This window comes from Phaseolus vulgaris, chromosome 4, assembly GCF_051622355.1.
Source record: "Phaseolus vulgaris cultivar YP4 chromosome 4, ASM5162235v1, whole genome shotgun sequence".
Taxonomy (NCBI): domain Eukaryota; kingdom Viridiplantae; phylum Streptophyta; class Magnoliopsida; order Fabales; family Fabaceae; genus Phaseolus; species Phaseolus vulgaris.
Window position 1 is genome coordinate 48,344,713 of NC_143501.1, and position 24,045 is coordinate 48,368,757.

General features: G+C 32.3%; 2 protein-coding genes across 2 annotated transcripts; both read right to left on the minus strand.

Annotated features, from left to right (window-relative positions):
- Positions 1 to 765: 765 nt before the first annotated feature.
- Positions 766 to 7,896, minus strand: LOC137837998 (26S proteasome non-ATPase regulatory subunit 13 homolog A). The gene is made up of 6 exons (XM_068647196.2): positions 7,631 to 7,896; positions 4,539 to 4,985; positions 3,190 to 3,270; positions 2,887 to 3,083; positions 2,677 to 2,776; positions 766 to 1,376 (listed from the first exon to the last, which is right to left on the minus strand). The coding sequence occupies exons 1-6, from the start codon at positions 7,778 to 7,780 to the stop codon at positions 1,191 to 1,193; spliced, it is 1,161 nt and encodes a 386-aa protein (XP_068503297.2). The 5' UTR covers positions 7,781 to 7,896; the 3' UTR covers positions 766 to 1,190.
- A 3,466-nt stretch (positions 7,897 to 11,362) lies between these two features.
- LOC137838907 (LEAF RUST 10 DISEASE-RESISTANCE LOCUS RECEPTOR-LIKE PROTEIN KINASE-like 2.3) lies at positions 11,363 to 16,318 on the minus strand. The gene is made up of 3 exons (XM_090301215.1): positions 15,475 to 16,318; positions 12,732 to 12,788; positions 11,363 to 12,438 (listed from the first exon to the last, which is right to left on the minus strand). The coding sequence occupies exons 1-3, from the start codon at positions 16,259 to 16,261 to the stop codon at positions 11,363 to 11,365; spliced, it is 1,920 nt and encodes a 639-aa protein (XP_090157341.1). The 5' UTR covers positions 16,262 to 16,318.
- Positions 16,319 to 24,045: the final 7,727 nt, after the last annotated feature.

The window sequence follows — 24,045 nt, forward strand, 5'->3', positions numbered from 1 at the left end:
TAAAAATAAAAACCTTACCCTTGACATTATATTGTAATAATATAATAATATTTTTAATTAAAAATAAATTAAATATAATTAAAATATTAATTATTTGGTATGTGAAATGAATGTTTGACACTGTATATGCTGTTAACGTATCATCACTGTTATTGATAGGAGTTCGGTTGATACACGTTTATATATGTTCTACTCCAAACTCTAATTATACAAAGATAGCCTAAGAGGATTTTACAAAATAGCATTCTTTGTATCTACTTTCATTTATATTTCTGTGGAGCTAAAGAAAAAAATGCAGACAAACAGCATTTTTTTTAAATCTATTTTATGTTTTTAATTTTTGTGATAAATTAGATGCAGACAATTTTTTACTTCAAAAGCCCCACTTTCAACAATTTTTTCTCAATGCTTCCATTTCCTCTATTTGCGTTCTCTACTATCGATTTAATTGATATTTTCTCACGGTTCATATTTCTGATTGGACTTATCAACGTAATAATCGTATTTGAAATGAAATAGTAAAACCTCTATGGATTCATTCTTTCTTTGACAAATATTTTTTTCATACAAATGACCTTAATCAGACCGCAAAGCAGTTCAACCAAATGTTTCCATGAGCATTGTGCTAGTAACACACTAAAACAGACTCTTCATACTATGATAGTAAGAATCCACACAACTTTAATTTCTATTAAACTTTATCCTATAAGAAAAAAAGTATGTTCAAGAATGTGTTAAAACATTTAGAATCTCTGTCACCAGTCGTGTCAATTCATCATTTTATTGCTGTTACAAGAAAACAGCCTCACACAAATAACACAAAAGATTCAGAGTGGATGAAAAATTGGGCAAAAGAACGTGAATGCTTGGGACTGTTCAATGAAAATTACTTCTAAAAGTCAATAAAAATGGTCGTATCAAAGAAAATTCCAGATACATAGTCTGTCATCACACTAATGCGTAAAAACAGCCTGGGTGGAAACGAGTTACCATGTCTGTAAGTTTGCAAGCACAGAACCAACAGTTTCTAAGCCAAGTACAAGGGGCTGCTCTTGCCAGCAGTGACTCAGAAAGCAGCAGGCAAACCAGGCTCCATGTAACTTGGAAGTCTCCTCATCTTTTGTCGCCTTAGGATGTGTTCTCTTTAACCTAAGAAATTGTTACAAGGGCAGAAAACAAATAAAGAAAAATCACGATCCGATTAGATCAGGTGTTTCTGCCTCGATGGACAACAATGCAGTGTGTACTTTCCCTGTCCAACTGTCAAGTCTATCCCTTAAGGATTTGATCTGTTGAATACCCAAAACTCTTGGTTGCACCCAGGAGACGTGCACTGTGCCCTCAACTTGATCAATTATACCCTCAATTAGATGAACCTGCAAATAAAGAAATTTACTTTCAAGCTCTAAATTTTAAAACGTTATTTGCCGAAACCTCTATATGATAATAATAAAGTTCTCAATTAAAGAAACTTCCAATTGCTTTGCTTAGAACAATTCATGGACAACTAAAAATTCTTTGAAACAAGTACACAATGCAATAAATACATTCAAAATGAAGTTGTCTTCTGTACTCGTTGTAATAAACATTAAGTTAAGGAGCAAAGTAAGTATTTCAAAACCATAGCCACAATATTCAATAAGACCCTCTGCTTAATCACAGAAAAGGTGTAGATATACAAGTAAAACAACATATTTGTTTGAATGGGAAAAAAGATCCCAAGTCTAAAGCAAGCTTCAGGAGGTAATGAAAGGACAAGATGAAAGCAAGACTAAAAAGTTAACACAACACCAATTCCAAACAGTCAAAAAAGCATTTCAACTTTAAACCTAGGACAAACCCTTTGGACTTAATATTGCAAATAATCGGCTCAAAGTTCTAACATCAGATAAAAGATGCAAATATGCTCAACAAAATTTTAACCAAATACACTTCTTCACTTTATGTCAATTAAACTCTCAAAATCAACCAATTCACTTGTCCCATTTTAACCCACTTCTTAGTAATGGATGTAGTTATTTTCAGGTGATAAAAATAGAGTTAATTGCCAATGAAAACTACAAAGAATTATCTAATAGAAAATCAAAGTCAAAACAGATTATTTGCATTGCAATACTACCAACAGTAGGCAAGAAATTTGCCTTAAATGAAATCAAGCATCAAAAGCACTTCTGGAGATGTTTGAACAGGCAGATCATACCACTCACTTTGACAAATCTGGCACAAGATGGGAGGTCATTTTCAGCATGGCAAAAGTATATCATTAGGTATTGCTTATGTATCACGGTTAATAACTAGAACTCAATAAGCAACTATATATTTTATAAGCAATAATCAACACAACATAATTCTTCAACTGAGTAGGGACATGTCAACTGCTCAAGACTCAAAAACTTAATAAAATACCAGTTAGATTATAGTTTGTATCTCCATTCCCAAACAGAATATAAGCTTAAAACACTATGATCACACTATAATTAATTGTCATCATAGGTCAAGCCTTGGTAGAAAATAATATACACTAATAAAAACGAGAAGAAAACAGAAAACATCATAAGCTATTTCACATTTACAGAAATGCATGGGTTGAAAGAAAGTGTACTACTTTAAATGGTTGCAAAGAAAAACAAACAAATTTTCTACATTGCTTTCCTTATAACTTCTAATACAACTTACAGATAAGCTCTTCATCAGAAGATGTTCCACATTTTCTATAGAAAGTTTTGTACGCTCAGCAATTACACTTAAGGGAATAGTTCGATCTTCTGAAGGCCGACTGCAAGAAATGGAAATCAGTTTGAATTGGGAATGAAAAAAATAAAACAGGTTATTAAATACATATACACCTCAACATGTGACAAAAATGCAATCTAATTAACTATACACCTGAATATAATCTCCATCAGGCAGAGAATGTTGATTTTTTCCAACAACTTCTGTTCATTTTGAACCAGTGCTGGTTGGGCTCTTAAAGCAGCATTATGCACCCGGCACAATTCTTGATATCGTACTAAATCACCAGAATTGAATGCCTGCAGAATATAGTAAAGCCATTCCACTTTTGTCCCTAGAAGGCTCTTGATCTGTTTAACATATTATAGGCTGTGTGAACTAACATAGTAAAAAGATAGATGAAACAAAGAAATTTCAGAAAATAGGTGCTCCAAATATTTTGGTGTAATTACTCACTATAGGATGGGCAAGTAGCTCTCCAAAGTTGTAGATGTTGTCCCCAAGAAGGGCAGAGAGGGACAAATCAAATGCTAAATCCTAAAAATAAAAAATAGCACATTAATTCATATAAAATCTGCAGAGAAATAGAAACAAACCATAAATGAGATATAGACTACTATGAACTCTGCTATAACCTCTTCCCATCCCTTATACAACACAGTGCACCTAAATGTATTTATAAGCCTCTGATAAGGTTTCCATTTTACTAAAGAAAAATGCATCAATTTATCTTCAAACTCCTCCACATTAATCTTTCTAAGGTTGACACAATGACATTTGCAATGTCGGGACGAAGCAGCAAAATAAAAGTAAAACAAGCTAAAATTTTAACACATAATATATAAATATTACATAGATGAAGCACAGTTAGACTTAGACACATCAACTAGCTTTAATTACCACAGGGACAACATAAAATTGGACTGCAGCTGCCATGAGCTTTGAGCTCCTGTGTCATATATATATAACTCTATAGGAGAAAAATGTGATTCAAGAGAATAAATATCACTCCTTGATACCAACAATTGGATGTGTCATTATCACACACTGTAAATTAATAAACAGTCTTAGCCATATGCTTTTGGAAAGTATCACCAATTATGGAGCTCCTTATCGTTGTCATCTTCCTTCTTCCCCTCCCTTACAGATTTTGTTGGAGAGAAAATACAATTTGCATAATTCAGAAAGAATTGCCATATATGCAATAGTCACAACCAGTGTTGTCTAATTCCAAAAGTTTTGGCACCCATCGTCATCCACTATTTGTAGATAAGGAGCTTGATGGATAACAAAAGGAAGCAAGTTGAAAATGGAGAGGGTCAAGATGGAACATCATCTCAAGGAGTTTCTATAAAAGGAAAAGGAGGAGCTTCTGAAACTAGAAAGGAGTTCTGGTTGAAGAATTGGAGAAAATAGTAGTTATGAAGGAGATGCCTCTTTTGATGATGAGGATGAGGATTTGTTTTGCAATGAGTCAATGTGTCTTTAGTATTGCCATATTGTTATGTGATGACAATCACATGACATTGAGACTTAGATAAATGTTATGAGTTTTAGTTTTATGTTGTTTTTAATATATTTGTCACTTTTTAAATTTGTATGTGTGTATATATAAACACATTGTCAGCCATGACTTCCGCCATAAGCCATTGTTCCAACCGCTCTATTTATATGGCAGATTTTTTTGGCTTTCTATCTCCCCTTGAAATACAAAGCACAAATTTATTCAAAAGTAACCATTTTAAGTAAATAGCCATAAATTGAGACAACAGAAAAGGAGATTTGCAACAATTGTGATGACACACCAGCTTAAATGATTCTGAGAGAGACTCCACTGATGTGTATGCCAAATAGAGAAGGGCACTTTTGTAGAACTCTGCAAATTCTTGGCGGGTCTTGTGAAATTGAGATGATACCCAGTAATAATTGGCATATACAGATGGATCAATATCCGTCATGCTGTCAAGTGTAGTCTTCCCATCTTCTAGGAGTTTCTTGCTTTCCTTCTGGTCACCTTGCTCAAGCTTGAATATTGCTATTTGCATCTTAATGTAAAGGATAGGTTCTTCTATGCGCTGTTCTCTGGTGGCTTGCAGTTTCTCAATGACTGCTCCAAGATAACCAATTGCCGCTTCTTTTTCAGAATACTGCCGAGAAACTATAACAGCAAAATGCGCAAGCTTCAGAAGGTTGATTTTAGTCTCAAAGTCTGTGATGAAATTGTGATATAATTGAATCAACGCATCACCAGCCTGAAATTTTTTGCAATAACCAATTATAAAACAAAAGAAACTATGAACTATAATGAGAATACATGCTAGAAAGTGAATTTATTTCAATAAAAAGTAAAGAAATATTATATTAGAATCAAAAGGAAATAGCAATATCCACAAACTGTACAACATAATAAACGAAATCAAACATAATAATTAATAGTTGAGTACAAGAATGAGTGACATGACTAACATAATGGAATCAAACATGTGCAATAGTTAAGTACAGGCATTACTGGGCAATAAAGTGGTCAGGAAAGTTCTACTTCGGGTTAATTAACAACCAATGTCGTTAAATAGTGGCCATGGTAGCGGTATGCAGAAATCAGTCAGGCACCAGAAAATGGCGATAGGGTGGCTGGTTTTTATGGTGAGTTGTGGCGGCCACAAAATGCAAGGCAGACATGGCATCTGAAATGGCCATGGCAAAATGCCTGTCAAGAACAAAGAGATGAATGAGTTGGGTCATGACACCCAGCCCCAAAAAAATCTGAAACCCTAAAACAACAAAAGAAATGGTCTGGGCCAAGCAACCCAACCCAAACCATGTCTAAAAAAGATTGAAAACCTTTTAAAAGTATAGAATACAGGTTGGACTGCATGACCCGACCCCAAAACTATTTTTAAAAAATAGGGCCCTGACCTGACCCAAACCACAGCCAAAAGAATTAATGAAACACCCCACTAGTTAGAAAACCTTAAACCAAAAGAAAAGAAAGGCATCAACAGTACGTTGCAAAATCGCATGGAGCTGGACAACCACCCAAGCCACTGTCACAGGCATCTCCAGAAACCACTGCACCTGAGATGGATCAGCACCGCACTACCCTAACACCCAGCAACTATTACAGCCATCTCTCGCAACCACCACAACAGAGCTGGACAATCACAACACTAGAGTTGTACTATAGAGAACCACCCCAGCAACTGTCACAGCCATCTCCAACTACCAACCAGCAACATATTTCTATGGACTTCATTGAAGAATTACCCCAATCCCAGGGTAAGCAATGCATTTTTGTTGTAGTGGACAGGCTTAGTAAGGCTGCTCATTTTATAACCCTCACTCATCTTTACACTGCACCCGTAGTGGCTCAATCCTTCTTAGACAATGTATTCAGATTGCATGGCTTTCCTGAATCTATAATTAGTGTCAGGGATCTGTTATCATCAGTAAATTCGGGCAAGAACTGATGCATGTCAAGGTGTACACCATTGAGGATTCTAGTGCTTATCATCCACAAACAGATGGTCAAACTGAAGTTTTGAATAAATGCTTAGAAACTTACTTAAGGTGCATGCTGTCATAAAACCCTCAACAATGGGTTAAATGGATTCCTTTGGCAGAATCGTGGTAAAATACCACATATCACACAGCAATAGATGCCACTCATGAGATTGTGTATGGCCAACCTTCCACCAACTTCATTACCCTATTTACCTGGTGGTGAGTCTACTGTGGTGTTATTAGACAGAAGTCTTACAAAAAGGGGAGAGATGTTAAGTTCGAAATTTGGTTTATTTGAAACTTCATTCCTATAGACAAGGCTCAGCAGCAACTAGAAGTAATGAGAAACTGGCTCCTATGTACTATGGTCCTTTTCCTGTGATTGATAAGGTCGGGGCAGTGGCTTAAGTGTTACAGTTACCCAGAACTTCTCAAATTCACAATCTATTCCTTGTTTCTCAGTTAATGAAATACATTGGCGATGCTACAAATTCCTCAGTTTTGCCTCGCCATATAACTGATATTTCTGATGTAAAGGAACCAGAAGCCATTCATGACAGAACCTTTGTCAAAAAGAGAGGACAGGCAGTGACAAAGTACTGGTGCAGAGAAAAATCAGTGTCCTGAAGATGCAACTTGGTAATATTACTCTGATCTTCTCAGAAAATTTCCACATTTTTATAATCGTTCAGGACAAGGATTTTCTTAAGAGGGGGAAATTGTTAGAGTCTGCATTTTTAGTAGTTATAACAAAATTAGTTTAGCTGATGACAGCTAACGACTTGTTAACTAACTCTATAAATAGTTAGTGTGAACATGAATGAAAGCTCTCTTGCTTTTGATAGACAACTATATATAAAGAAAGTCTTGATGTTCTTTATATTATAGAACTTCCTGAAATTTGAAATTCTTCGAGCTCTCTAGTTCCTAGTATCTTGTGTTCTATTAGTTACCGTATCACACATGTTCCACACTTTATCCCATAACATACCAGGTCGCTAAAAATCTTCACTCATCACTCCCCTCCAAAGCTAAATAACTAAAAATGTAAAACCCAACTCCAAATCAGGTGCCCAAACATGTATCCTCAGCAAAAACCTAATTACAATCCTTTAACTTCCCAATCCACATTTCCCACCCAACATCTTCGGATCCCTAACGAAAATCAAACGCTATCCTAGTGAAAAAAATGTTCCCATATTTCCCACCGTTCCAAACACAACAAAACCCTAACGGCAGCACAATCACTCTCTCACTACACCTCCCCTAACTCCCAAATCGAGCTCACACCAACAATGACATAAAAACTGACAAATTAAAACCCTAAACTACCAATTTCCGAAACAAAACAAACATAAATACAGTACAGCTCGAGTGTAAAGAAGAAGAGTGGAACCTGAAAAACAGCGAGTGCGACAAACTGCTCGAGTTTGAGGGTGAGCTGATGCCATAGCTTCTTCTGATACAGATCCGCGAGCGAATTGTACCATTCAGCCAACTCAGGTTGCGAATTGCGCAGCGATTCCAAGTATTGCAGAGCAGCCATAGCGATTGAAACCAGAGAAAACCCCCAAACTATGAAATTGAGAACCTTTGTACTCTCTCTTATTTCTTCTCGACGTGTTATAATAAAATATATTGTATTTTACAATATAATCAATTATGTTATAATATAATTAGTTGTTGTTATATTTGACAACATAATTTACTTTTATAGATGCATATGCCAATTATTTTTGGTTTTTTTTATTATGATGGGGTTATTTTTTTTTTTTATTAAAATCGGGTCCGTTTAAAAAAAATTACAAATTTAGGCAACTCGTGCCAATTCTGTATGACTTCATATGCAGAAGTCGTCCCAATTAGGCACGACTTCTGCCATGTCATACTAAAGTCGTGTCAACTTGGCACGACTTCTACCATGTCATACTAAAGTCGTGCCAACTTGGCACGACTTCTGCCCCGTGTGCCAACTTGGCACGACTTCTGCCACGTCATAATTGTTCGCACAAACAAGCTTAATAATAAAATTCAATTCAAGTTTGATTATTAATTTCCTCATTTTCTTTATCTATGTATTTATTCATTCATAACACTCTTAGAACATTCATTTTCTTTATCTATGTATTTATTCATTCAATTCAAACATGATCCATACATAATTATCCAATTTTTTGTTCCTTAAAACTAACACTCTTAGAAAATTATGTATCAAATTAATTTTTAACATTACATAACTTACTACCCAATATATAAACAATAAAATTAAAAATAAATAAAAAATTATGACGTGGCAGAAGTCGTGTCAAGTTGGCACGACTTCAGTATGACAAGGCAGAAGTCGTGCCTAATTGGAACGACTTTTACATATGAAATCGTGTTGAATTGGCACGACTTGCCTAAATTTGTAATTTTTTTTAAACGAACCCCATTTTGGTAAAAACCAAAAAAAAATAATCCCATCATGGTCAAAAAACCATTATTTTTATTTATAAAATATATTATTATCAACCTTTATTTTTATTTAAAATTAACTAAATCGTGTCAAAATCGGATCAATAAACTCTTTTACTTTGTTGAATCATCAATTCAAATAAATAAATGACAAAATTTATCTTTGATCTCTATTTAAATTTGTATAGATGTGATTGATGTTTATGATGATAACTTTTTTAAAATATTTTATAATTGCAAATAAATAGAGTTAACTTTGATAACATCTTCATCATAAAAAAAAAATAAAGAATTAAATATGTTATATATAAAAATAAATGAAATAAATCCGTGAAATTTCACTTTATCAATATTTTAAAACTAATAAAACAAAACTAATAAAACAAGAGTAAATTTTGAGAAAAAAACTAACAATATGCATACTAAGAGTATTCTTTTATTTTTGAAAATTATTTTATCTGTTTTAAATAACAAAAATTGTTTAATTAGATATTTTTTGGAAAACTGTTTCAAAAAATAATATCTCGTTTTAAATTTGAAAATAAAATAAGAAAAAGAGCATCTTAAATTATTTTATATTTTTACTTTTTAATTACCCGTTATTCTTATACTATATTTCATATTTGATTTCTATTTGTAACAATGGCTGCACGTGGAGTAGGTTTACATGAGTTTCTAATAAAATTACCAAGCTATAATTTTCTTCTTTTTGCAAAAAAAAAAAAAATCCATCGTTTTTTTATTTCTATAAAATTTTAAATAATTTTTTAATGATTACAAAATAAATAAATTTTCACTTTGTTTTCTTTAAAATATCTTTTTATTTTCAAAACATTATTTGTTTCAGACATTGTTTATTAGAGTTTTCAGCATAACGTGTGAGGAGGATAATGGACAATGTCAAAGAGAGGTTTTGATGAGTGTAGTTGGTGTTTTAAGCTAATAGTAATTTGGGTATTCACTTGTAAAATAATAATAATTCCATGTAAGAGTAAATCACCTAAAGCTTGATATTGTGACTTAAATCATTGTCGCAAACTGCTTTCACCGTCAAGACAAATACATAACATAAATGAAAAAGAAAGACAAATACATAACATAAATGAAAAAGAAAACTTGTTAGTTACTAAAAATCATGATTAATGAATATTGGTAATTGATTTATTAAATATATTTAATGATGGACATTTTAAATGTATCTTAAAAATGTGATAAACATTAATTATTTATTATATCTTTATGAAGAAGTTTTTTTCTTATTCTCTATATAAAGGAACATATGAAAAAAAGAAAGTGAAACAAGTGAAAAAATAAATAGATATTCATTATATAATATGATATTAGAAAAATGTATAACATAAACATTAATGAAATATAGTTAAAAGTAAGAAGATAGAGATGGGGAGGAGGGAAATGACATGGTGATCCATTCCTAAGAGTTAATGTTTAGTATACTTTTGCAAATAAAACCCACACACAAACTAAGGAAAATTAGCCCCATTTCTTTGAAAAGTAAGTTGAACAAAGAAAATTTGGGGGTTTGCCTTCAAAGCAAAGAAATTATTAGCTAGGAACCAATACTGATAGAGTCAACTTTTGTAATAGTGTTTTTTATATATATATTTTTTGGACAATGTACTTCTTTAGATGAAAAGATATATTTAGAATTTTCTATAAATGTACTGTAAATATATATTTAAATACCATGCATATTTTATTAAAATTAATTATTTTAGTTGACAACTTTTAATGAGATTATGATTTAAAAATAAAATATATGAAAAAATTTAATTTATATATGAAACATTTTTGTAGATTTCATTTATTTATGGATGGAAACTTACAAAAGGATAATTTCATGGGTTATAAATTCATATGTAAGATTAATAAGTCTGAGGGTGAATTAAGAAAAATAAAACCAGAAATATGTTTTTTAAATTAGCAAGCATTGAGTCCAGATGCCAAGATTGAAAGATGGTGGTGTGCCCTATAGCATTAATTAATATTCGATCTTGAAACTAAAAGAAGTGTTTGGTGAAAAAGTAACATTTTATACTGTTTTATTTATATAGAGTGCAATGCTATTATAAGGTGACAATGGAATTGATATTAAAATGGAATGATACAGAAACTCAGTCATAAAAGAAAGAAAGAACTAGAAAAAAATTGAAAAAATTATGTTGAACCCATAGACAAAATAACAAAGTCAATAACATCGTTTAAGAATGAATACAATATATACAACACCAGAAATAGAAATAACTACAAGGGAAGGAAAAGAAGTTGAAGTAGAGAAAGAAATTTAAAGAGAGAGTTACATTTATCACTTGTCTATCAATTACAATGTGTAATTCATATGATCATAACAAACTAATTTGATCTTACTTATATTAACAATTTTATTTGACCAAAAACTTTTAGTTATATACATAACACAATTTTATCTAACATAAGCATTTGTATAATATGTTGGTACAAGTATGAAACCTGTTATGTTGAACGATTTATTTTGTAAAAGTATGGAATATCAACTTAAATTTGTCTCTTGTCTATCAATTACAAGTTGTAACTGATTAGAGCAAATTACTTTGATATTACCTATAGTAACAACTTTATCTGACATCTCACTTTACAAAAGTAGGGAATATCAACCCAAATTGTATAGAAAATCACTTCAACTAATGGGAGAAGAAATATCAGGTTTTGGAGGCATTTCCAAGGAATCCATGTTGCCTTCTAGCATATCTATCACTCTAGTCATTGTAGGTCTATCATGTGGAATTGTTTGAACACACCATAATCCCACTATAGTCATTATCCTTGCTATTTCATGTTCTTTTGTGGTTATGACACCATCAGGTCTTAATTCTCCACCCTGCTTTAGCTTGTTGTATGCCCAGTGTGGGAAGTATATCTCACTTGTGTGATTGGCTTTTGCATTAATAATTTTTCTCCCTCCCACCATTTCTAACAACATCATTCCATAACTATAAACATCAGATTTGTGTGAAACTCCACCAAGATGTCTATTCCATACTTCAGGAGCTTTATACCCTATTGTTCCTCTTTGATCTGACATGAAAATAGTGCTCTCTTTCACGGGGCAAAGTTTTGCTAGTCCAAAATCTGATATTTTGGGACAAAAAAATTCATCCAAAAGTATGTTGTGTGGTTTTATGTCAAAATGTAAAATGCGAGTGTTGCATCCTTTGTGCAAGTATGCTAGTCCTTGAGCTATCCCTTTAGCAATTTGCCACAAATTATCCCAACTCAACGATGGAATGACTTTGAGTCCCTTATTGTAAATAAACTTATCAAGAGAACCATTAGACATAAATTCATAAATGAGAACTTTATTGTTGCCTTCCAAACAGAATCCAAGAAGTTGAACAACATTAACATGAGAAGTTTTACTAATACTAGCAACTTCGTTGATAAAGTTTTCACCATTTCCTTTTTTTGCATTCAATTTCTTTATGGCCACAGGGCAACCATTCAATGTCTCTCCTTTGTATACAGCACCAAAACCACCTTCACCTAGTTTAACTTTGAAGGAGTTGGTCATTTTCTTCACTTCTGAAAATTTGTATCTTTTTAGAGTTTGAGCTCCATGATTTTTAAGGAATGCTTCAATATTTCCATTAATTTTTGAAGTCAACCCAAGTTGTCTTTGCAAGATTGGTGACTTGTATCTTAGACAAAAAATTGTTATACATATCAACACAATTGCAACGGCTGCACCTGTAACACCTGTTAGCAGATACAATATAATAGGAGCAACAATGAACATTTGCTATACTAGGAAGTTGTCAATTCACTCTAACTACCTCTTTCTATCACATTTTTCTTTATTGTTGACTTAAATTTACTGTAAACTAAAATTTTTTAATTCAAAACTTAACACAACTTTTTGTTTCCCAATAAATTTAAACTTTTGCCAATATAATGAGCAACAATGACTCCTTCAACACGATCAAATCCTAAAGGTGCATTTCATCATAAGTATTAAGAGAGTTGAGAAAAGTACAAGAAGCATTTATTACCTATAATAATGAATTTCTCTTTTTTGTTCCCTTTTTTGCCTGCAACTACGACAGTACCTAGTGAGAGCAAAGAGTACGTTAGACACTTAAAGTGTTAATGAAAATCTTGTTATTCAGATAGAAGAAGAAAACGTTCTACTTTTCACAACCATTTTTTGGAAGAGGAATTGTAAATACGACATGATCATATTTCAGTACCCTATATTTTGTTGTAAAACCATATATATTGCAAAATGGAAAAAAACATAGTGTGTGCAGAAATGAAAAATAGAGTGTGTGAGAAAACCCTAGTCATTTTCGGTACCATTGGAAGAGATCGCGAAAGTGGATGCTGGATCTATTCCAAGTTTGACACGTATCATTGCCCTCTGCATCTAGGATCGTAGCCGCACGTCCAGGGAAGGTTCACGCCCTTCACTTTCGTTGTGTTCCTTCTTCTCCACGGTCTTCCCCACTCTTCCGTCTGTTTTCGGCAGCCAGTCAATTGAACGTGCCACATTTCAGTTGTGAAGATTCCAAAGATCCTTGTTTCTCTTCCTATATAAAGAGGGGTTTTCGTTCTCATTTTTCACACATCTCTCATTCACCCTCTCCATCTTCCTCAACCCACCACCGTGCACCTTTCTTCTTCCTCTCACCTTTTCACTTTTTTCTCGTTCTCTCTCTTTATTTATTATTTTATTTTATTATAAATATTTTTCTTGATTTATTAGGTTCTTATGTTCTTATGAGTAACTTGCTAGTTTTAATCCTCGAAAATTCTGATAATATCATGTTTTATCCTGGGAGATTCCGCATATAAGTCTTTGAAATTAATTTTTTACGTATTTTAAAGCTCACTTAGTACATATTTTTCTGCATTACTTCTACAGTGCAGCCGTAAAATCTATGACAGAGGAAGAAGCATTTGAGTCTGCTTGATAATCTCAAATAAATTTCAACGTTATTTGTAATTTTCTCACTGTCAGAGTATATTTTATAAATAGTATTGGATTTAAACCTCGAAACATGTTATCATATTATACAGACTTCAAATGCTTAACCCATTATTTTCAGACTTCTTTTTAACAGAAAAATTTTCTATAGTGGAGAGAAAGTGAGAGAGAACAGAACATGTTCCTCAGTGTTTTTCATGCATATTAAATATACCAATAGAGAGAAAAGAAAAGAAAAAACTCAGAACGGAAACAAACAGCATATGATGAATAGCTGGAGTGAAAAAATGGTTATTGACAAGGTCAGAGGTGGACACTGGGTCTAACCAAAAATGAAACAGCGTAGAGAAGAAACAACGTCAAATACTTGTAGGGACCATCACAGAATCAAACGCAGAAAGACTTGGAAAAATATGCAGTCAACAACCCTAGCTTTTCTCAATGTCAGGTAAACGTAACTGTCACACAAAACTCTCAAAGATTTGTATAGTAAATGTGTACAGATATAAAATTGTTAAAAATATACATAAAGTTATTAATAATTATTTTGACTTATATTCTCAACTTAGATATTAGCTTCTGAAAGTGTTAAAATTATAACACTTGGTACACTAATCTTTGGAAGTCAATTTCAACATATCCATTAAACATGTCTTGATGCAATAACTTAATCAATCTTTGTTTGGTTATCATTCTTCTTCCACATGTGAAACACATCACAAACACCAACACATAGTGTTCATAGTGTCAAAGCAGAGATTTAATTCAAAACTAGTCTTGTCTACAATTAACAGGTTCTCATTATGTGAAGAAAAAAAATGTGGTGGACTTGCTTATTATCGAAATGTCCAAGTGCAACTGCCGCCAATAACAATTACTTGCCCTTGGTCCCATGTAAACCCTTGACCCAACTATCTTATTAAATTGGATGTGTCTCCCATGGGGACATTTGAATGAAAAAGGTACGACTTTTAAGGTAGAGAGGTTAAGTTTTTTTGAGAAAAATAAGAAGAAAAAATAAAATTATAATCTATATAAGTTAAAAACAAGTTTTTGCAGAAGTTATACGTAACCGAATAAATTATAAAAGTAAAAACTTAAAAAAATGATATGATTAATGTTGCTTTGATGCTTTGTAATGGATGAAATATTTGTCTCAACTACTGTAGAAAAATCAAGTTTAGAATTTCTTACATTTTTTTGGGGAGAATGCATATGCTAATAAGTTTACTAACTTATGTTTTATTCATAAAAAGTATTTTTATTGGTATAATAGGTTTTCATCTAGTCTTTTCGTAAAGTTTTTTATTAATTTGTATAGATTAACTATGTACGGTTTTGTTAATATATAGGTTTTGATCTAATCTTCCATATTTTCTTGTTTTTTTTTTAATAATATTTGTTTCATATTATTGTTACTTGAGGTGTCAGTCTAACTGAGATGTCAAGTTTAATATTAATGTTTAATATAAGAGTTTTTATTAAAAAAAAACTTATAAATTAGCTTGTATACCTTAATTTTAATTTATAGATAAAATTAATTTTTTTATTTTTTATTTTTTTAGAAATTCTTGATGATGTGATTGTCTAAAATGTATGTGAGAACTCTGCAAATTAACTTACATATGGAAAAATTAAATTAAATTTCTATTTCTTTGTATCGCTTTAGTTTGTTGAATTGGATGGAGGGTTAGATTCAAAGACATGGTTCATCTTCATTTCTTGCATCAAAATCTATTGTTTAAATGGTTAAAGAGTATGAACATAGTGAGCAGAATATTCAAAAGTTGAGAGGCAAAGAGACATACTATTTGTAATGGTTTTGGGAGAACAGTGCATGCCATGAGATCCATTGGTGCAATAGTAGCATGAATTCACTGCATGTTTCTTTATACCATCTCTCCAGCAACGCCCTTCCCTTCCCAAGCATCTTGCGCAAGTTTCAGAAACATTATACTTCACCACAAACCCTTCATTCAGTTTTTTTTCCAAAGCAAGAGCTCCACCAGAAAAATCCATTTGAGCATCACTCCATGTGTGTAAACTTTGCTTGCACCTTTCAAGTTGTGGATAATCAATGAACAACCTATCATATTCCAGTGCAAAATAAGTGATAGCATCTTCTCCACACATAAAGTGTCCATAAGGGAAATTTTTGATGCGGGGACAGTAGTAGAATATGGTAATCTTTTGCACTGAAGGAGAATCCTGGAACAAACCAGTGTGGCTCTCACTCCCGTTCTCAGATAGTGGAGAACAGATATTTGCAACAGTTTCTGCTGGCACCAGTTTCATGGTGTGAGCAGTGGTGTTGATCTCCTTCACTGTGAAGTTTTGTGAGGCAATTAGAATTGAAGTAGTGTTGTGGTGATCATTGCAGGTGAGTTTGAAAGGATCGCCACTGCCACATTCAGGAGAACGATTGTGACCCCAGAAAGGATAGAAGATGTTGGAGAGATTTCCACAGTTGTAAGACTGATTCTTACAAACTGAATAATCAAAAGTGGGAGATGATTGAGAGTGAGAGTGTGGCAAAGTGATTAACAATAGCCAACACATATTGTAAATATGGATATGATGATGATCATCATCCATTGTATAGATTTCTTTGCCAAACTGTTCAACTTCTTTTGACAGTGAATCCAAAACAGATTCTCCCTGTTACTTTTGGTTTATATGATAAATGGATGTTGAAACGTGAAGACAAATACACATTTTATAATGTCCTTTTAGAACGATCCTTGGAAAATGATGACCACTTATGTTATGGTCAAATAAGTTAAGTTTGACACACGAAATAGAAGAATATTTTTGACATTTTATATGCCCTATAAAGGTGTAGAAAGAAGCTATGAGTCTGTAAAACGAAAGATAGGCTCATAGGAAAGATAATATATATATATATAGTCTACCAAAATTTGTGAAATTTCGTCTTACTTTTTTGAAATTTTGTTCTAGGCCCGTATTACACTGAAAAAATTCACACAAGTACTTTCATTTGTTGTTTGCATCCAGGTAAGGAAGCACGTCCATAAACAAATCACAAAAAGAAGATACCGCGAAGAAAAGTCAGGACGTTTTGTTTTCAGAAAACCAGTTTTGTTCACTCTCGGTCTGCGACTTACTCCGCCTTACTCCTTGCGTATTTTGGTATGAAATTTTTACCACAAGTTCTTCACTGTGTCTACTGAATTTTGGCTGAGATTTGAGCCCAAGATTCGTCCCACAAGATTGACAATAAATTTTTAATTCATTAATGTCAGGGCTGAAAGGAAGGTTCGTTTATGTGTAAAACTTTTTTATTTTTTTCGTGGGCGAATACTCATTTGTTTGACCTGAAAATTATTGCGTTTTGTCCCATATTCAGTGGAGATTCTTTCGTGTAATTTCAGGAAAAAACTATTTCAGAAGAATTTTTCAGAAATTTTGTGCAAACCAAGGTTATATCCTCTACCAAAACTTGTGAAATTTCGCCCTACTTTCTGAAATTTTATTCTGGATCCAAATTGTGCTTAAAAAATTCACATAAGTACTTTCATATGTTGTTTTCACCCAGGTAAGGTGACACGTCCATAAACAAATCACAAAAAGAAGATACCGGGGAGAAAAGTCATGACGTTTTGTTTTTGGAAAACCAGTTTTGTTCCCTCTCGGTCCGAGACTTACTACGCCTTACTCCTTGGATATTTTTGTCTGAAATTTTTACCACACGTTCATCACTGTGTCTACTGAATTTTGGCTGAGATTTGAGCCCCAGATTCGTCCCACAAGATTGACTATAAATTTTGTATTCATCATTGTTAAGGCTGAAAGGAAGATTCGTTTGTGTGTGAAACTGTTTGATTTTTTTCGTGCGCGAATACTCATTCGTTTAACATGAAATTTGTCGCGTTTTCTCCCAAATTCAGTAGAGATTCTTACGTGGAATTTCTGGAAAAAAACTATTTCGGAAGAATTTTTCAGAAATTTTGTGCAAACCAAGGTCATCCTCTACCAAAACTTGTTAAATTTCACCCTACTTTTTGAAATTTTATTTTGGGTCCGTATTGCGCTGAAAAAATTCACACAAGTACTTTTTTTGCATCCAGGTAAGGTGGCACGTCCATAAAAAAATCTCAAAAAGAAGATACGGCTGAGAAAAGCAAGGACGTTTTGTTTTCGGAAAACCAGTTTTGTTCACTCTCGGTCTACGACTTACTACGCCTTACTCCTTTAATATTTTAGTCTGAATTTTTTACTAGACGTTCATCATTGTGTCTACTACGTTTTGGCTGAGATTTGAGTCCCAGATCCGTCCCACAAGATTAGAAATAAATTTTTTATTCATCACTGTCAGGGCTAAAAGGAAGGTTCGTTTGTGTGTGAAATTGTTTGATTTTTTTCATAGGTGAATACTCATTCGTTTGACCTGACATTTGTCGCGTTTTGTCCCAAATTCAATGGAGATTCTTACGTGGAATTTCAGGCGAAAACTATTTCGGGATAATATTTCAGAAGTTTTGTGCAAACCAAGGCTATCCTCTACAAAAACTTATGAAGTTTCGCCCTACTTTCTGAAATTTTATTCTCGGTCCGAATTGCGCTGAAAAAATTCACATAAGTACTTTCATATGTTGTTTGCACCCAGGTAAGGAAGCACATCCATAAACAAATCACAAAAAGAAGATACAGGGGAGAAAAGCAAGAACGTTTTGTTTTCGGAAAATCAGTTTTGTTCACTCTCTGTCTGGGACTTACTACTCCTTACTCCTTTAGTATTTTGATATGAAGTTTTTACCAGACATTCGTCACTTTTTCTACTAAGTTTTGGCTAACATTTGAGCCCCAGATTTGTCCCACAAAATTGGCAATAAACTTTTTATTCATCACTACCAGGGTGAAAGGTAGGTTCGTTTGTGTGTGAAACTGTTTGATTTTTTTCGTGGGCGAATATTCATCCGTTTGACCTGAAATTTGTTGCGTTTTGTCTCAAATTCAGTGGAGATTCTTACGTGGAATTTCAAGAAAAAAATAAATATTTCGGGAGAATTTTTCAGAAATTTTGAGCAAACCGAGGCTATCCTCTACCAAAACTTGTGAAATTTCGCCCTACTTTCTGAAATTTTATTCTAGGTCCGTATTGCGCTGAAAAAATTCACACAAGTACTTTCATATGTTGTTTGCACCCAGGTAAGGAGGCACGCCCATAAACAAATGACAAAAAGAAGATACGGGGGAGAAAAGTCAGAACGATTTGTTTTCGGAAAATCATTTTTGTTCACTCTCGGTTTGGAACTTACTACTCCTTACTCCTTGAGTATTTTGATCTGAAGATTTTATCAGACGTTTTTCACTGTGTCTACTGAGTTTTGGCTGACATTTGAGCCCCAGATTCATTCCACAAAATTGGCAATAAACTTTTTTTTTTCATCACTGTCAGGGTGAAAGGTAGGTTCGTTTGTGTGCGAAACTGTTTGATTTTTTGTGTGGGCGAATACTCATCCGTTTTACATGAAATTTGTCGTGTTTTGTCTCAAATTCAGTGGAGATCCTTACGTGAAATTTTAGGAAAAAACTATTTTGGGAAAATTTCTAAGAAATTTTGTCCAAACCAAGGCTATCCTCTACCAAAACTTTTGAAATTTCGTCATAATTTCTTAAATTTTATTTTGGGTTCGTATTGCACTGGAAAAATTCACACAAGTACTATCATATGTTGTTTGCACCCAGGTAAGGAAGCACGTCCATAAACAAATCACAAAAAGAAGATACAAGGGTGAAAAACCAGGACGTTCTGTTTTCGGAAAACCTGTTTTTGTCACTCTCGGTTTGGGACTTACTACGCCTTACTCCTTGAGTATTCTGGTCTGAAATTTTTACCAGACATTCGTCACTGTGTCTACTGAGTTTTGGTTGAGATTTGAGCCTCAGATTAGTCCCACAAGATTGGAAATAATTTTTTTATACATTACTACCACGGCTGAAAAAAAGGTTCATTTGTGTGTGAAACTGTTTGATTTTTTTCATTGGCGATTACTCATCCGTTTGACCTGAAATTTGTCAGGTTTTGTCCCAAATTTAGTGGAGATTCTAACGTGGAATTTCAGGAAAAAAACTATTTTGGGAGAATTGTTCAGACATTTTTTGCAAACCAAGGCTTTCATCTACCAAAACTTGTGAAATTTCGCCCTACTTTGTGAAATTTTATTCTGGGTCCGAATTGCTCTGAAAAAATTAACACAAGTACTTTCATAAGTTGTTTGCACCCAGGTAAGGAGGAACGTCCATAAACAAATCACAAAAAGAAGATACGGGGGAGAAAAGTCAGGACGTTTTGTTTTTGGAAAACCAGTTTTGTTCACTCTCGGTCTGGGACTTACTATGCCTTACTCTCTGGGTATTTTGGTCTGAAATTTTTACCATACGTTTGTCACTGTGTCTACTGAGTTTTGGCTGAGTTTTGAACCCCAAATTCATCCAACAAGATTGAAAATAAATTTTTTATTCATCACTGTCAAGGCTAAAAGGAAGGTTCGTTTGTGTGTGAACTTGTTTTAATTTTTTCTTGGGCGAATACTCATCCGTTTGGCCTGAAATTTGTCATGTTTTGTCCCAAATTCAGTGGAGATTCTTACGTGAAATTTCAGAAAAAACTATTCCGTGAAAATTTTTCAGAAATTTTGTGCAAACCAAGGCTATCCTCTACCAAAATTTGTGAAATTTCGTCCTACTTTCTGAAATTTTATTCTAGGTCTGTATTGCGCTGGAAAAATTCACATAAGTACTTTCATATGTTGTTTACACCCAGGTAAGGAAACATGTCCATAAAGAAATCACAAAAAGAAGATACAAGGGAGAAAAGCCAGGATGTTCTGTTTTTGGAAAACTTGCTTTTGTCACTCTCGGTCTGGGACTTACTATGCCTTACTCCTTGAGTATTCTGGTGTGAAATTTTTACCACACGTTTGTCACTGTGTCTACTGAGTTTTGGGTGAGATTTGAGCCCCGGATTCATCCCACAAAATTGAAAATAATTTTTTATTCATCACTGTCATGGCTATAAGAAAGGTTCGTTTGTGTGTGAAACTGTTTGATTTTTTTTCGTGAGTGAATACTCATCCTTTTGACCTGAAATTTGTCGCATTTTGTCCCAAATTCAGTGGAGATCCTTACATGGAATTTCAGGAAAAAACTATTTCGGGAAAAATTTTCATTAATTTTGTCCAAACCAAGACTATCCTCTACCAAAATTGTGAAATTTCGTCCCACTTTCTTAAATTTTATTATAGGTCCGTATTGCGCTGGAAAAATTCACACAAGTACTTTCATATGTTGTTTGCACTCAGGTAAGGAAGCAAATTCATAAACAAATCACAAAAAATAGATACAAGGGAGAAAAGCTAGGACGTTTTGTTTTCGGAAAACCAGTTTTGTGCACTCTTGGTCTGAGACTTACTATGCCTTACTCCTTGAGTATTTTGGTCTGAAATTTTTACCACACGTTCGTCACTGTGTCTACTGGATTTTGGCTGAGATTTGAGTCCCGGATTAGTTCCACAAGATTGGAAATAAATTTTTTATTCATCACTGCCAAGGCTGATTAGAAGGTTCGTTTGTGTTTGAAACTGTTTGATTTTTTTGGTTGGCGAATACTCATCCATTTAACCTGAAATTTGTCGCTTTTTGTCCCAAATTTAGTGGAGATTCTTACATGAAATTTCAGGAAAAAACTATTTCGGAAGAATTTTTCAGAAATTTGTGCAAACCAAGGTTATCCTCTACCAAAACTTGTTAAATTTCACCCTACTTTCCGAAATTTTATTCTGGGTCCGTATTGCGCTGAAAAAATTTACACAGGTACTTTTATATGTTGTTTGCACCCAGGTAAGGAGGCACGTCCATAAAAAAATCACAAAAAGAAGATAAGGGGAGAAAGGCAGGACGTTTTATTTTCGAAAAACCAGTTTTGTGTTCTCTCGATCTAAGACTTACTACGCCTTACTCCTAGGATATTTTGGTGTGATATTTTTACCACACGTTCGTCACTGTGTCTACTGAGTTTTGAATGAGATTTGAGCCCTAGATTCGTCCCCATGATTTGAAGTTGTACGCCATAGAGGTGGTTAAATGTCAGAAATACCCCCAGTTTAGATTTATAAAACAACTCTATTTTGGATTACACCATTTAAGATATATTTTGAAATTTTTATATTCATTCTGAAATGCTGAACTGTATACTTCGAAATGCACGTTCAAAATTGTATTTTTATATTAGAAAATACATTATATAATACATTAATACATTTTAGAATATATAATCTAAAATATATTAATGCATTCTAAAATTTATATTTTGAAAATGTATTTCTAAGAAATATGTATTTTAAAATTTATTTCTAGAAAATGCATATTCTAGATTGTACTCCTAAAAAATAAATATTCTGAAACGTATTTCTAAAAGATGTATATTTTATAATGTATTTTCAAATCTATGAATACATTTCAAAATATACAATCTAAAATATATTAATACATTCTATAATATGTAATTTAAAATATATTAATATATATTTTAAAATGTATCTCTAGATTCATGTTAGAATATATATTCTAAAATGTGTGATTTATAGAATCTTAATACATTCTAGAATTAACAATATGAAAAACATATTTTTGAAATATAATATTGAAAATTTAATTTTCTTGGAGGTGCACCATCAATATATGGGGGTGCAGAATGAAATGGCGAGGTTTTGATCCATGTAAATGTTTGGACCCTAAATGTTGAACACTTCTCTATTTTGTGGGCCGCTGGGCCGCACAGTGATTATTTGGTTTCTTCTTGCAGTGGAATCGAGGCACGTGATTAACAACAATAAGAGAAAAAGAGTTTAATATTATTCAGACTTTTCCAAGTATGCTAAATCTGAAAAAAAAAATGAAATATCTAATTATCTTTGATTTTATATTTTGGTGAACTTTACAAAACAAATTGTTCATCTTTTTCTCTTAACCTATCGTTTTTTAAAGACAAAATTGTAATAAATTTCAAAAATTTAAAAACAGAAAATATTTTAAATAAGATAATTGATCATAATGATATTATCTCTTCATACTTAATTTTAGTAAAAAATAAACAATTCGATAAAAAAAACCTAACCCATTTTAAAAAATCTTATATAGTATGACTTCACTTTTTCAATACTTCTAAACTTTAAATTGAAGGTATAGTGAATTCCATATAACTTTAATAAGAAAAAATGATATGAAAGTCGTTTTACATTAATATTATATTTTGATTAAGCAGTTGAATATAATTAACTAATTTAACCTTTAAATGATGTTGTGATATAATACGATGACTTCAATCTAAAAGGAATATAAATAGGTATATGACAATAAAGATTTTTCTTTATTTATGTGTATTTTATTTACAATGAAGTCATCATATCCTATAACGATTTGAATTCATTAATTTTTGTTTGTATTAAATTATGATATAACTTTTTTCTTAAAATAAAAAGACTTTATGTACTAAATTTTCAATTATTTTAATTTCTCCGTTGACATTAACTTAAAGATTTTGTTTCGTAAAGATTTATTTATGTATATAATTTCAAATTTCAGTAAACTTTTCTTTAACAACATCAATCAAAATCACCTAAAAAAGTCATTAATATGAATATTTTTAAATTATTAATTATATTTAGTAATTTAAATGACTTATATAAATGAGATGGTTAAATTTCAATAAATTTAAATTGTCTTCATAAACAAAATTTTAAAAAATAAAATTATTTCAAATTAAGTTTTTTTCAAATATCTTAAAAATGATAAAATTCTTCATCAACACAAAAATACAAAAGGTAAAAAAGAAATAATCTGAAGCAAATTTTGAACTTTTCTTTCCTTGGAACTACCATTGGAAATGCTTTAAAAATTCTCTCTTCAAAACATGTTATTACAGTGCTCTAGAAACAGGAAGATATTAATTTTCAATGGAGAATTTTCTTAATGTTTTGTTCTATGGTGCAATGCATAATTCCTAAACATTCGTTTTCAAAGTGGTAACGTCATTCGTTTTCAAAGTAAGAAATTGTTTCCAAACCAAAATATACCAATCAATCAATAAGGAAAAGTTTTCATTTGACACTACTATTTATCTACTGCAATTGTTTTTATAATAAAATATTCTTATAATAATAAAAATAAAATTATGAAGTTGTAATGTAAGAGAAAAAATGGAGTTTCAAAGTATCATTACTGAATATTTCTACATCTAACTTTTTTTCTAAATATTATTATATTATTATAATAGGTGGTTAAGATGTTATTTATTTATTTTGTCAAATCAATATTTTCCAAAAATATATATAATAAAAAATAATTTTTAATTGAAT